Source organism: Hippopotamus amphibius, chromosome 5 (genome assembly GCF_030028045.1).
Source record: "Hippopotamus amphibius kiboko isolate mHipAmp2 chromosome 5, mHipAmp2.hap2, whole genome shotgun sequence".
Classification (NCBI taxonomy): domain Eukaryota; kingdom Metazoa; phylum Chordata; class Mammalia; order Artiodactyla; family Hippopotamidae; genus Hippopotamus; species Hippopotamus amphibius.
Window position 1 is genome coordinate 6,048,082 of NC_080190.1, and position 12,933 is coordinate 6,061,014.

The window sequence follows — 12,933 nt, forward strand, 5'->3', positions numbered from 1 at the left end:
GAGACACAGCCACACGTCTGGGCAGATCTGACGGGGGCTCTGTTGTCACCCAAGGATGAGACGAGACAGAAATAGGCTTTGGATGGGTCACTGGTGGCCCTTGAAATTGCCATGTCCTGACCCCTTTGCAAATCTGCCGAACTTGAAAATACTATAGCATATCATTTTCCCCATAAAATGCTCTAAATTTTATCTGAATTCTTTAATAAACCCTTCTCATTAGTTGATAGAGACAAGACACTAATCTAGAGAGCCTGATTTCTTTTTTTTTAATTTATTTCATCTTTATTGTCATATAATTGCTTTACAGTATTGTGTTAATTTCTGCTGTACAACAAAGTGAGTCAGCCCTATGTATACATATATCCCTATATCCACTGCCTCTTGAGCCTCCCTTCCACCCTCCCCATCCCACCCCTCTAGGTCTTCACAAAACATCAAGCTGATCTCCCTGTGCTCTGTAGCACTTTCCCACTAGCTATCTATTTTACATTTGGTAGTGTGTATATGTCAATGCTACTCTCTCACTTCGTCCCAGCTTCCCCAGCCCCCCTCGTGTCCTCAAGTCCATTCTCTACGTCTGTATCTCTATTCCTGCCCTGCCACTAGGTTCATCAGTACCATTTTTCTAGATTCTATATATATATATATATATATATGTTAGCTGCTCTCTTAAATCCCTTCTTTCTCATCACTGCCACCAACAGTTGGGAAAGCATTCTCAGTAGCCTTTTGAAAAATCTCTTTCCTGGGAATATCTGCATTGTGGAAGGGACATCTTGGCCCTGGGCTGTGGGGGATGGGGCCGCACAGACTTTCATCATCACCCCACCTTCTTGTGTTGGACTCACATTCCTGCAATAGCAGCGAGACACCCAGGCAGATGTCCGAATACCACTGGCTTCTATTGCCGAGCCCTTTTTCCTTCTACCCAGCTTTCCATGACGTGTGCAAGGCAGGTTGGGTGGATGAGGAAACTCCATAGAGTGATTCCGTAGACTCGTGCATCATTTTCAAGCTGGTGGAAAGTAGCGGCAGGACCAGAGCCCAGGTTCTACCATTCTTGGCCCACTGCCATGTGTACTTGGACTTCATGATATTCTCAGCTATCGCTGCGACGGATCTTTATGTAGAGGGTGGTCCATGGTGTCTCATTTATCCTCACAAGTGTCATCACAGAATTACCCTCAGATATTCCAAAGCAGCTTCAGTATCATGTCTGAGTCACTCACAGCTCCTTCCAGAATGATTGCGTGAAGAGTGGATGAAAGTTGATCTTACAGTTCAGGCTTTCTTAACTCCAGGGCTGTTGAGAAATCCATAGGTGTGATTCACTCCTGCTGGGTGTAAACTCAGGACACAGGGGAATGTGTGAGGCCTAAACTTGTTCAGTGATTACTGAGTCTAGGAACGTGAACAGCGATATAGAGGAAGGAAACTTGCAGCCTGATAAACTAAGTGGTAATGAACTCAGAGCCTCTGTGAAGGGGTGAAGTGAATGAGGGAAACAGACAAGGCTTTATTGTGGGTCACAGTATGACCCACCAGATTCCCTGCTGGTTCATATAATACTTGAGTGAGCGACTTTAAATTCTATAGTAAAGTTATACACTCCATTGTATCCTGTCGTATACTAAAACGTAGCAATATTATCTCCTTTTGCCTAGGATTACAGGACAACCAGTACAGTCCCCACGATCAAATTGCCCTTAAAAGTCTCCAGTCTGATGTGCCGGAGAAGAAATCTGACTTCACCGAGGTAACATATGTTTCTGACTTCTGGAGTCATCAGCAAGATGCGGCCAACTGTGAAACATGATCGCTGGCCTACTTGTGATGTGGTTGCATTTTATTTTGTTTAGTCAAAAATGGAACCACCACAGCAGAAAATCTGACCATCAATGACTAAGACTTTACATTAAAGTATGCAGTGGGTATTCAATTATTCTTTTATAATCTGGACCAATAATTTGTAGATTAGCAGTCTCAAAGGAGGGTATGGTGATTGAATCTCCATTTTAAACCAAAATTAATTTGCTGGAGAGAGAGGATGTTACCATACAGCATTTTGAAGGCGGAGAAGAGGTAATTTGAAATCTAACAAGCTAGCACAGGTTGTTATAACTGCAAAAAGTGTCAGTGGTCTCATACAGAGAAGAAAATTAGAGGTCATATTTACAAAATGAAATGTTTCTGATTCTAGACAATAAAAAAAACTCTGTACACAGTGGTAGTATTGACAACGTATCACATGCCAGACTCTGTCTAACCGACTCATTTCATCCTTACCAGGATCCTGGAAAGGAGGGACAGTCAGCTGTCTGTATCCATAGGTTCTTCATCTGAAGGTTCAACCCAACTCCTGACTGAAACTATTTGGAAAAAAATTCCAGAAAGTTCTAAAGAGCAAATCTTGAATGTGCCACACACCATCAACTATTTACATAACTTTTGTATTGTGTATTATAAGTAATCTAGAGATGATTTAAAGTGTACAGGAGGATGTGCGTAGGTTGTATGCAAATACACTGCCGTTTTATAGAAGGGACTTGAGCATCCCTGGATTTTGGCATCCGAGGGGGTTCCTGGAACCAACCTCCCTTGGATACTGAGGGGCGACTATATTGTTATTATACCTATTTTGCAGTTGAGAAAATTAAATCTTCAGTAGCTCCAGTAGTTGATTTGCCCCAAATCTTGCATATCGTAAGCCATCTGGCTCCAGAGCTTCTGTTATGATCTTGCTCTAAAGGGCTGGTGTAGAGAAGGCTCATTCCAGTGAACAGAGCTTAAAATATGGACTTTCCTGCCTGAAGGAATTTCTGTCCCAAGTGTTACAGTTTACAAGGCATCTCTTGTCTTTCACAAATGGAAATTCTGCCACTAACTTTTGTAATTCTAAGAGAGGGTGGAATGATAAGAATTGATCCTTCATAACATTAAAGTAGCAAGGATATCTGTAAAAAATAATTTTGCCCCCTAAATGCTTTTCTTAGGTATTATCCTTTGATTTAGCTTTGCATTTGATAAAGTTCAACGTTTCCTCAGAGATCCCAGGCCTGAAATCTCACACAATGGAGAAAGGAGATTATTCTGGGTCCTGAGATTTAGTCATCAATATTTAAAGCCATTTCTGTGTGGAACACAGAGCTCCCTGTCTGAAGATGCGAAGATGCGTAGCTATAATTAACGTGTTCCCTGAGAGCAGCAGCAGGAATCCGGGTTGCAGGGAGGGAAACGAGTTGGAGAAGCTGTGGACCATTGAGAACCATCCCTGGGAGGCGATGCCCCATTAAGAAGCAGAGGATAATGTGAAAGTCAACTGCTACTTTTTTTTTTTCTTTTTTTTAAAGAAAGATACCATCTGAAGATCTTTCTGATATGTTTTTCACATTGAGCTGGTAAATTTAAGCATTTTCCTGTTGATGTTAAAATTAGCCGGTTTGGTCATTAAATGATATAGATCTTTGGGGCCTTGTGGCTGGGTCTCTATAACACACACACTTGATCATTACCTATGACTTGATCATTATCTAAGACTGAGTTAACGCCCAGAAACCGTACCTTCTAAACTTCTGCTTTGGAGTGATCTGGATCATCTACTTTGATCAGAAAGTAGTGTGACTTTCAAATTTCCCTCCGAACTTTGAGCTTTTAAAGCTGGTCCCTCTGTGTTTGTTAAAAGGTTGCTGTAAGATGATGAAACACTCCAAACGGATGCCCTTCCTTTGTAACTGCCATAAATCTCCGCCTCTCCTCCAGAGCCTGCTCAAGATGGATCACTTTTCCTTTCAAATTCATCGAAGCCATAGAAATGATATGCAGGCACTTCCTCAGCCAAGTGATTACTTAAAAGGAATGAAATATGGAACAGAGTTTTCTTTTTTTTTTTTTAAACAATGTTTAAATTTTCCTGAAAACAATGGCAACTTCATATAGACACTTAGGAAAATATAGAAATACATAAATAAGGAAATATTTTTTCCCATGCATTTTTAAACATAAGACTGTAATGTACATCAACATTTATAGCTTTCTTTTATTACATAACATTCTATCACAGGCAACTTCCTATATAATTTAAATTCTTTGTAATCTTTATTTTTAATTTCTGCAGAATACAATGCAGTCATGCATGCCATGATTTACTTGCCCAATCTCCTTTTAAATACATTTAGATTCTTGCCAGGTTTTCACTGTCATACATTACACTGCACTGAATCCTTTGATTCTAGTAAATGTGTGGAAAGATAAAAGTTGCCTGATGGAGAGGGAGAAAATCTCCAATTTTTCTTTTTTTTTTAATTTTTATCTATTTATAAGATTTTTTAAAATTTATTTTTGGCTGTGTCAGGTCTTAATTGTGGCACATGGCTCTTTGGGTGGCGCACAGGCTTCTCTCTAGTTGTGGCTCGAGGGCTCCAGAGCACGTGGGCTCTGTAGTTTGCAGCATGTGGGCTCTCTAGTTGAGAGGCATGGGCTCAGTAGTTGTGGCGCGTGGGCTTAGTAGCCCTGTGGCATGTGGGACCTTAGTTCCCCAACCAGGGATCAAACCCATATCCCCTTCATTGCAGGACAGATTCTTTACTACTGGACCCAGGGAAGTCCCTATTTATAAGTTTTTATTGGAATATAGTTGATTTACAATGTTGTGTTAGTTTCAGGTGCACAACAAAGTGAATCTTTTATACACATACATACATCCACTCTTTTTTAGATTCTTTTCCCATATAGGCCATTGCAGAGTATTGAGTAGAGTTCCCTGTGCTATACAGTAGGTCCTGATTAGTTACCAATTTTATATGTAGTAGTGTGTGTCAACCCTGTCTTCCAATTTCCAATTTCCCCATTTTGTCTTAAAACCATCTTTCCCTATTGTTACATACCAGAGTGAACCCGTACATTTGAAAATACTCTTACATTCAGGATGAACTACCAGTAGGTTGTCAGATTACCTGGTGATGATGATTCTTAGATCAACGAAGCAGGAGTAAGCATACCTGCAGCTAATGCAGAGGTAACTGCAGAGTATATCCGTAGGAAGCCTGGACCAAAGTCTCCACTGGACCAAAGTCTCTGCTGTCTCATGGAGAAAAGTACAGATTTCAAACCTATGGATTGGATTCGATGCTTATCCTTTGGAGAAATAACTTGCTACAGGAATGGAAGCATCCTCACTCCAGTGGTCCAGCATCTGATTTCCCTGATCAGCCACTGTTTATCTCTCTCTCACGTCAATTTATGAAATGGAGTCCTTCTTAGTAATATGCCTTAAGGCATTAAGTTAAAAACAGTCAATAAAATCCATAAAACTATGAAAGCAGTTACCAGCACTACAAAATCATGTTTGAAACATTTAAAAGAAATCAATACCTGAAAGCGGTGTTTCTGAAAAAGAGAGTGTACAAAGGTAGTGTTGTGTGGTGATGGTCAGGAAATGGGTGATTTACTACCAAAGCCAGACATAAAACCCAGCTATTCATTGACCTCTCTCTCTGACCTTGAACATTCTACTTTAAATACAGGATTATTTTCTTCCTTTCAAATCAGATCTTACATCGGTTAATTTTATTTTCGATAAAAGACATCTTTTTTCAAAGCCGTGTTCAGTTAACAAAGGACAGATGGAGTGACGCCTTGAAATAGCTTAATTGGGGAAGATGCTTGATATACAAGATGTGATTACTTTTTAAGAAAATTTGTCCTGTTTTAAAAGTAGTAGGTGGATAGGAATATCAAGTAGCCCCTCTGTCTCCTCTCCTCCTTGGTTTCCCGCCCCCAGAAAAGGAGGACACAAAGTGATGTAGTATAGTCTGTTAAGGACTGAAGAGTGTCCCCAGATTTATATGTTGAAGCCCTACCTCCCAGAACCTCAGAATGTGTATTTGGAGGCAGGGTCTTTAAAGAGGTGACTAAGATTAGATGAGGACATTAGGTAGGATGGGCCATGATCCAGTACTACCGGTGTCCTTATAGGAAAAGATTAGGACACGGACACACGCAGAAGGAAGAGAATGTGAAGACACAGGGAGAAAGCTCGGAGGGAACCAACCCCGCTGACACCTTGATCTTGGACTTGTAGCCTCCAGAGCTGTGAGAAAATAAAATTTCTGTTGTGTAAGCCAACACAACGGAACTGTGGTCCTTTGTTATAAGCAGCCCTGGCAAACTGATACTGATTTTTAAGAGGTTAGACCTTATCGTTAGTTATTTAATAGATCTCAGTGAGAAAATAGAATTTCATAAGTAGAACTTACCATACAGGATTATGATATAGATTGAAGGGCAAAGAATACAGTGTTTCCTTTTTAACTTCTCTCAGTTTGTTGGTTGGGGCTTTTGTCAAAGCTGAGTCTAAACACCTGAAAAAACTCAGTAGAATTTAAGCTAATGATCCCTGGCCTGGCAATCTGATGACCTGCTTAATGTTATCTCTGGTCTGTTAATTCTGTGAGTCTGGGAAGTTCCCTCAGCAGGCAGCACAGAGCCTGGCACCTAGTAGGTGCTCAATAAATATTTGTCTGATGAGTGAATAAATAAATGGTTCAACCATGACTCTATGTTAGGAATAACAGAATTTGCATCTAAAATAGTTACTTTCATTCCACATTCACAGTAACAAAATTTCACTGTATTGCATATGTAATGGGTTATGTAACTCAAACTCAAATGCATTCATTATAAACTCCCGTGAAATACGTAGCAATTTCAATATAAATATCCACCTCATTCCTCCATAGGCTTGAGTATATCAGATACCCACTGAGATCTGCTAAATCACAGGACAAGTCACACCCAGGAGTTACATAACATGTTCATATCTTGAGAGGTAGTTTCACGCCCATCATTGGTTTTGATTTCCACAACTTCCGTATGAGGTAGAGAAGGCAGACAGATTTTTCTTTGGAACTGGGCTTCCATCAGCATTGATCCCCCAGGAACTGTGTCACCCTGGGGGACATCCTAAGTGATGACAGGGCTTTAGAAATAAGTTCAGATTCACCCCATTCATTTTGTCTCTTCCCTCATCTGTTTGCCTGTGATGGGATTAAAGTCACAGCAGCACTGGCCAGGCCCAAGGTAATGAAATGGTTGTTGATTCTCTAGTTCATCCTTCTCGGCCTCTAGGACCTCCTGCTGTAATGCCCACAGCCCCAGTGCAGCCCTGAGGGCGTCCCTCCAGTGCAGGCAGCCCCGGGCTCCCGGCCATGTCTCCCTAACTCAGCTCAAGTGTGCAGCCAGGTTGATGTAGCAGGAGTCAGCACCTTTCTGCCCTCGTTCCAGGCTGAGACTGCCTTCATCATTCCTAGACACACACCCCTTGTTCCTGACACTCCTTGTTTATACCAAGGCCAAGGCTCTCATGGGATCTTGAGCCTAAAGAGTGGGGGTACCCTCTTAATGTTGGAGACCAGAGTAAAAGAAAGCCTGGCATCCCCACAAGAATTACTCTGTTTGCTCCTTGCTCTTCAACTATGGAAACCAAGGCTGCCTCCAAAGTCCTGTGGCCAGTCTGGGAGCCCCAGGTTCAGGAGCAATGCCAGGGGGTCCAAGTCTTAGCCTAGCATCCTTTCCATCTTATCCGTGCAGAAGAGTCTCCTGGCAGATGTTAAAAATACACCTTCTGGGCCATATCCCCTGAGATCCTGATTCACCTTAGTTCTTCTGAGGGAGGGGTTCAGAAATCTACATAAAATGCAGATTTAAATCCCAGGTGTTTTCTGTGCAGGTGATCACTGGCCCACATTTTGGGAAACAATGCCTTCTAAGACCAATGCTGCCCAGTTTCCAAGATGGGTATTTGTTTTCTTTTCAAAGACCAGTGTCAAAGGAGTTCCTTCTGGATGTGATTATGCACTCTGTAGCTCACACGGGAACAGGTATTATCAGAACGAAATTTAAAATGGGAGCTGTGGTGTTCAAGTCAAAAGACCTGGAGTTGGTATCAGGTGAACTTCAGTTTTCTTGTGCGTGAACTACAGCCACAGAACTTGCTGGGCGGAGAGTGGGGAGGGAGAAGGAGGGGGAGGGAGGAGGGAGGTGCCTCTAGCACCCAGGTGGCTCTCACATTGCCGGCCTTTGCAATCAACTGGAAGCTTTAAAAAGCACTGATGCCTGGGCCCCACCTGCGAGGATTCTAATGTAATTGCTGGAGGTGAGGCCTGTGCACTGGGGTGTTTACAAGCTCCCAGGTGACTCACGTGTGTAACCTGGGCTGAGAACCACAGAAGAGGAGGCCCTACCTTGAAGGAGGAGGTTTCAAGCAGAGCCTGGCTCGCGTTGGCCATCTGGAAAAAGGTAGCCACGGTGGTTTGATTTTTTTTTAAATGACTTTCAAAATGACCCTCCTATCCGTTCCCTCTTCTTCACCTATCTCTTGTCATCTTTTGAATTTGCGACTTACCACGTATCTTTATTTTTAATTTTTATTTTATATTGGAGTATAGTTGATTTACAGTGTTACCACATATCTTTCAAATATAACAACGTGTAAGGCGATGGAGAGTACCATGAGACAAGAAACAAAGGAAAAGCGAAGAAATACAAGCTGTCCCTCTTCCCACGCCTAATAGCAAGGATGCAATGAGCCTTAGATACTAACATCACATGGCTGGGGGTCCTCCCATCAGAAGTCCAGCTGGAGGAGAGCATTCCACTGGTTGAGTAAATGAATATTCATCCTGCTCTAAAGAAAAGAAAAAAGCCACTGTGCTTTCTTATCCCATCTTAGGAAAAGAGAACAATTCGCTCTCATCAAACGCAGCCCCCACCCCCACTCTTTTCGAAAAGACCAGCTGTCCCATGACTCCGTCAGTGTTTCTCAGAGTGTGTTCCCTGGGTCACCTACCTCAGGATCCCAGGGATGTTGGTTAAAATGTAGATGCCTGGGCCCCACCCAGAGACCTAGAGAATCAGAGTCTCTGGAGCCTGGGGAACCTGCACGTGTAACATCCCAGGTGATTCTCAGGTACCTTGGCGTTTGAGAACTGCTGCTTAAGTGCTGAGCACCAGTTAGGCCCTCAGGCTCCTGGAGTGAAGATCCTGCAGGCATCATGTGGTGAGCTGTTCCCAGGGTTATTTTGGATGCTGTGCAGTTCACGCAAGGGTTCATTTTAAGCATGTAGATTAATGAACGTCAACACAGAGGCGCAGGACCCTGCAAGCATTCTCTAGTACCGGGCGCGTTCAATCTTCCGTGTCGCTGTCTGCGGTGCTTCCTATGCACACACGTAATAAACACAAATGAGGGCACAGTCTTCTTCCTGGTCTCCACCTGCTTGGGTGCTTTATTAAAAATCACAGCACATTGTTTTGGACACACTAGTGATTTACAGTCAGGACATAGGCTCTGCTGTTTAGGAAGCATGCAATACTTGATCATTATCCTGGACAAAAATTCACGCTTATGCAACTGCATTGAAATGCAGCCAAATCGCATCTGTCTTGGTCCAAACCCCCACCCCCATCCCATTCTGTTACGTGACTGTCATCACTGTGTTCGTCTGGGCAATGGTCAGGCTTGGGCATTTGATTTCCATTGTTCCCGTTTCTGGACTTTGACCCCTGCGATGCCGAGCCTGAGCCAGGGATGGATTCCAGTTTAGATCAGCAAAGATGGAGGCTTGTTCTAGGGATTTGGGGACCGAGGTGGGGGCGCTCCTTGGAATCACATTTGCTGTCTCTGTGGAGGAGCACAGACTCATCTCCCGTGTACAGCTGTGCCCCCAAGTCCCAGCCCTGCTGCAGAATCCTGCCTTGCCTCCTTGGGGAGGCTGTGGAGCTGTGTGCAGGCGCTCCTGGGCCTGGTGAAGGTGATTATGGAAATCTGACGATCCTCATCGACACAAACACCATTAAATAAACTAAGAGCAGACGCCCAGCAGAGAGAAACCAATTCCCCAGTCAGAGGAATTTTTCCAGAATGTATAATCATTTCACAAACAGATCTGGGTTTCCTGCCCTTCGGATGCTCAGAGGAGGTGGGTGTTGGGTGCATGATGAAAGGCCTTGGATGAGAAACACTTGAGTGTTAGGAGCAAAGATCTCCAGCATCCTCTTGGTCCTTGAAAGAGTTCCTGGCCTGAATTACAATGAACTGCTTGAATAATTGCCATCTTTTTCCATTTGCAGGGGACTCTGGCATCGCAGAACACAAAAATGATTTCATCCATAGTCATTTCACAGCTGATTGATGAGAATAAATCAGAAGAAAATGGGGCCGCATTGCCTGTGCCGTGTGTGTATCCCATGAAGCCGACCCTGGCCAATCGCAGCGGAGTCACCATTAACAGGGCCTTCGAATTCCTTCCTGGGGGACTAGGAATTCAGACACCGGTGGGGCAGCAAGGACCTGTGACAGAGCCGCCGCTCCAAGAGGAGAAGCCGTGCAGTGGCTCCCAGAAGGGGTTTGCATCCATCACCATCACGGCCAGGCGTGTGGGCCCCCCCAGCAGCACCCTGGTGTGGGAGGCTGTCAGGGACCCGCTCTGCATCCAATGCAGGGCCCGGGATGCTCTGCTCAGGGACCCCTCTGCTCTGGCCTCTGGTGCCGATCCAAGTCGGCCCCATGGACCTTTCGCCTGTACAGAACTCTCCAGAAACAGCTCTGTGATGGGGCTGAATGTCCCTGAAGCCCACGCACGTCTGTGTGAGGGACACGAGTACTGGATCACCAACGTGGACAACAGGGAGGACCATTTTTCTCCAGGCACCCCACCGTCACGGGCGGGAAAGAGCCCGCTTGTGTTCAGCTCCTGTGTCCATCTCAGAGTGTCTCAGCCGTGTCCAAATTCCATCTACTATCTGGACAGGTCCCTGTCTGTCCCCATTGAGCCACCTCGACTTGCTGGCCCTAAGATGCACAGATCCATCCTGTCCCTCAACCTAAACTGCAGTTCACACAGGCTGACACCAGATGGAGCAGGCGGCACAGCTAACGGACAGCCAATAAGCAGAGCCCGGAAGCCCGAGCTCACGGAGGGAAACCAGAGCCTCTTGGGCCCGCACTGGAACCTGGGTTTGCAAGAAAGTTTCTTGAAGCAAAACCCATCGTTGGGGCGGGTACGTCTGGGGACTGCAGGGACTGGCACGTGTCCTTGGAGAGACTCTCCTACACTGGAAAATACAGATTCAGGAAGGAACCAGGTCACTGTGAGAAAAGGGAAGGAGGACCATGTGTCTCGTCACACCAGCGGTCATCGTCATGCCAACCAACTGTCCATTCACATCCCCGGCTGGAGTTACACGGCAGGTGAGTGATGCTTCTGTTCTCCCCGCTGCCAAGCGCAGACCCCTCCCGCCCCTTCAGGTAAGCGGTGTGATTGCCAAGGTGCGTAGAGAGTGAGTTTTCTTCTACGTACCCTATTCCAAGAAGCAGGTCTCAGTAGTTGCTTCCTCTGCTCCACTCAAGGTTGACTGTTGACAGCTCTGTGTTGATGTCTGCTTTGGACAGATTTTCTCAGATGATACTTCTATAGATTATGAAAGGCCTTCCCTCAAACTTTTGTTTTCGTCAACAGCTCTAGACCATAGGCAGTGAGTAGGAAACCTGACCCCAAATGAAGTTCATTTAGGCCCTTGTTTTTCCAAAACAGGATGAGAAGAACCAAGGTGTGTTGTCTTTCTGGTCTGAACATCTGCATATCTGGAGGTGTCCAGAGTTCTTCACTTTTTATTTTTCAGTCAGGTAGCTGACAGTGATGGGTTGGTCTTAGAAACCTAGACCACAGAGCTCCATATTGGAGCATACACGTGAGAGTGTGAGTGTGTGTGTGTGAGTGTGTATAGTAATCATGGGACATCTTCAAAAAGAGGCAGACTGGGGACTCTCCATGCCAAGCAGCAGAAGCAGCAGTTTTCTGTTTCCTCAGTTGTGTTTTTTGGGGCAGCTCGGCCGGGATTTGTTGCCTTTCCACCATTGCCAGGACCAGGCAGAATTCCCAAGGTCAGCTGTCCTGGGCACCCTGTAACTTTCTAGGGAGATCAGGGGTGGAGTGGGGAGCAGGCCTTAACCAGAGGCCAGATTTCTTTCCTTCCCTGTGTACACTTCCACAAGAGACTCTGGTTTATGAATTAGTGACTTTCCACTTGGGGAAAATATTTAAAGATAATAGTAGTAAAATTGAGAAAGTAGCATATGCATAGTAATTTTACAGTGTAATTTTTGTCCATTAAAAGCTTAATTAATAAAAATGACTGTAAAACACTTTAAAGCTATAATGTGCATACAAATGTTAAATGATGTAACGGATTTTAACAAGTGTGTATATATTGAATGCGCAGAGATTTTTAAGGCAATTTGACATGCCTCTCAGACTGATTAGACTGTTGAATGCCTCTGAGTCTGGCAGACTTACTGCAAGAAGGAAAATGTAAGCAGCCGTTAGTGCTGCAAGGCTGGGCCTCACTTTGGTTTTTAAAGGCATTTCTCTAGCCAGCCATTTCTTCTTCCTTGTTGATGACGTTTCTAGAAATATACGACCTACACTGTTGTATGCTCCCCCCACTGAAGCACATCCTAGTCTTTGTGCCGTTTCTCACAGTATGAAATAATAATTTGGATTTACAGCACTTTCACCAGAAGATCCTTAAAAATCACCGGAGGCAGGTCTCCAACATTTATCTCAGAGGAGAGGAGCAGAAGCAGAGAAAATCCCCCCGTCTTATTTTTGGCTTTGGCACAGAGAAGAGTTTTGATTGTGACTTTGTGAGATGACTTCTCCTGTAACTGATTTTCTTAGGCAAAGAGTATGAGTTAATTTCTGCTTCCCCTGGGCCGACTTCCCTCAGAATAGCTCTAATTCCAGAGAGCCACGTGTAGCGCGTTTGAGTGACTCTAATCACATGGCCTCGGTCTACCATTTGAGAAAGGAGATACTCATGGAGGCCAGTTCACCTTTCTCAGAGTTTCTGATCTATTCTTTCCCAGCACAG

General features: G+C 44.4%; 1 protein-coding gene across 5 annotated transcripts in view; it reads left to right on the plus strand.

The window, feature by feature from the left end:
• C5H10orf90 (chromosome 5 C10orf90 homolog) overlaps window positions 1–12,933 on the plus strand; it is an 83,235-nt gene that overhangs the window by 7,498 nt on the left and 62,804 nt on the right. For 4 of the 5 annotated variants that reach the window (XM_057734676.1, XM_057734678.1, XM_057734677.1 and 1 more), the window contains exons 1-2: window positions 8,093–8,298; window positions 10,132–11,251. In XM_057734676.1, the coding sequence (XP_057590659.1) occupies window positions 10,159–11,251 (1,093 nt within the window). In that variant the 5' untranslated portion in view covers window positions 8,093–8,298; window positions 10,132–10,158. Of the gene's footprint in view, window positions 1–1,667; window positions 1,760–8,092; window positions 8,299–10,131; window positions 11,252–12,933 lie in introns of those variants that run through there. The other variant, XM_057734681.1, reaches the window with a different exon arrangement.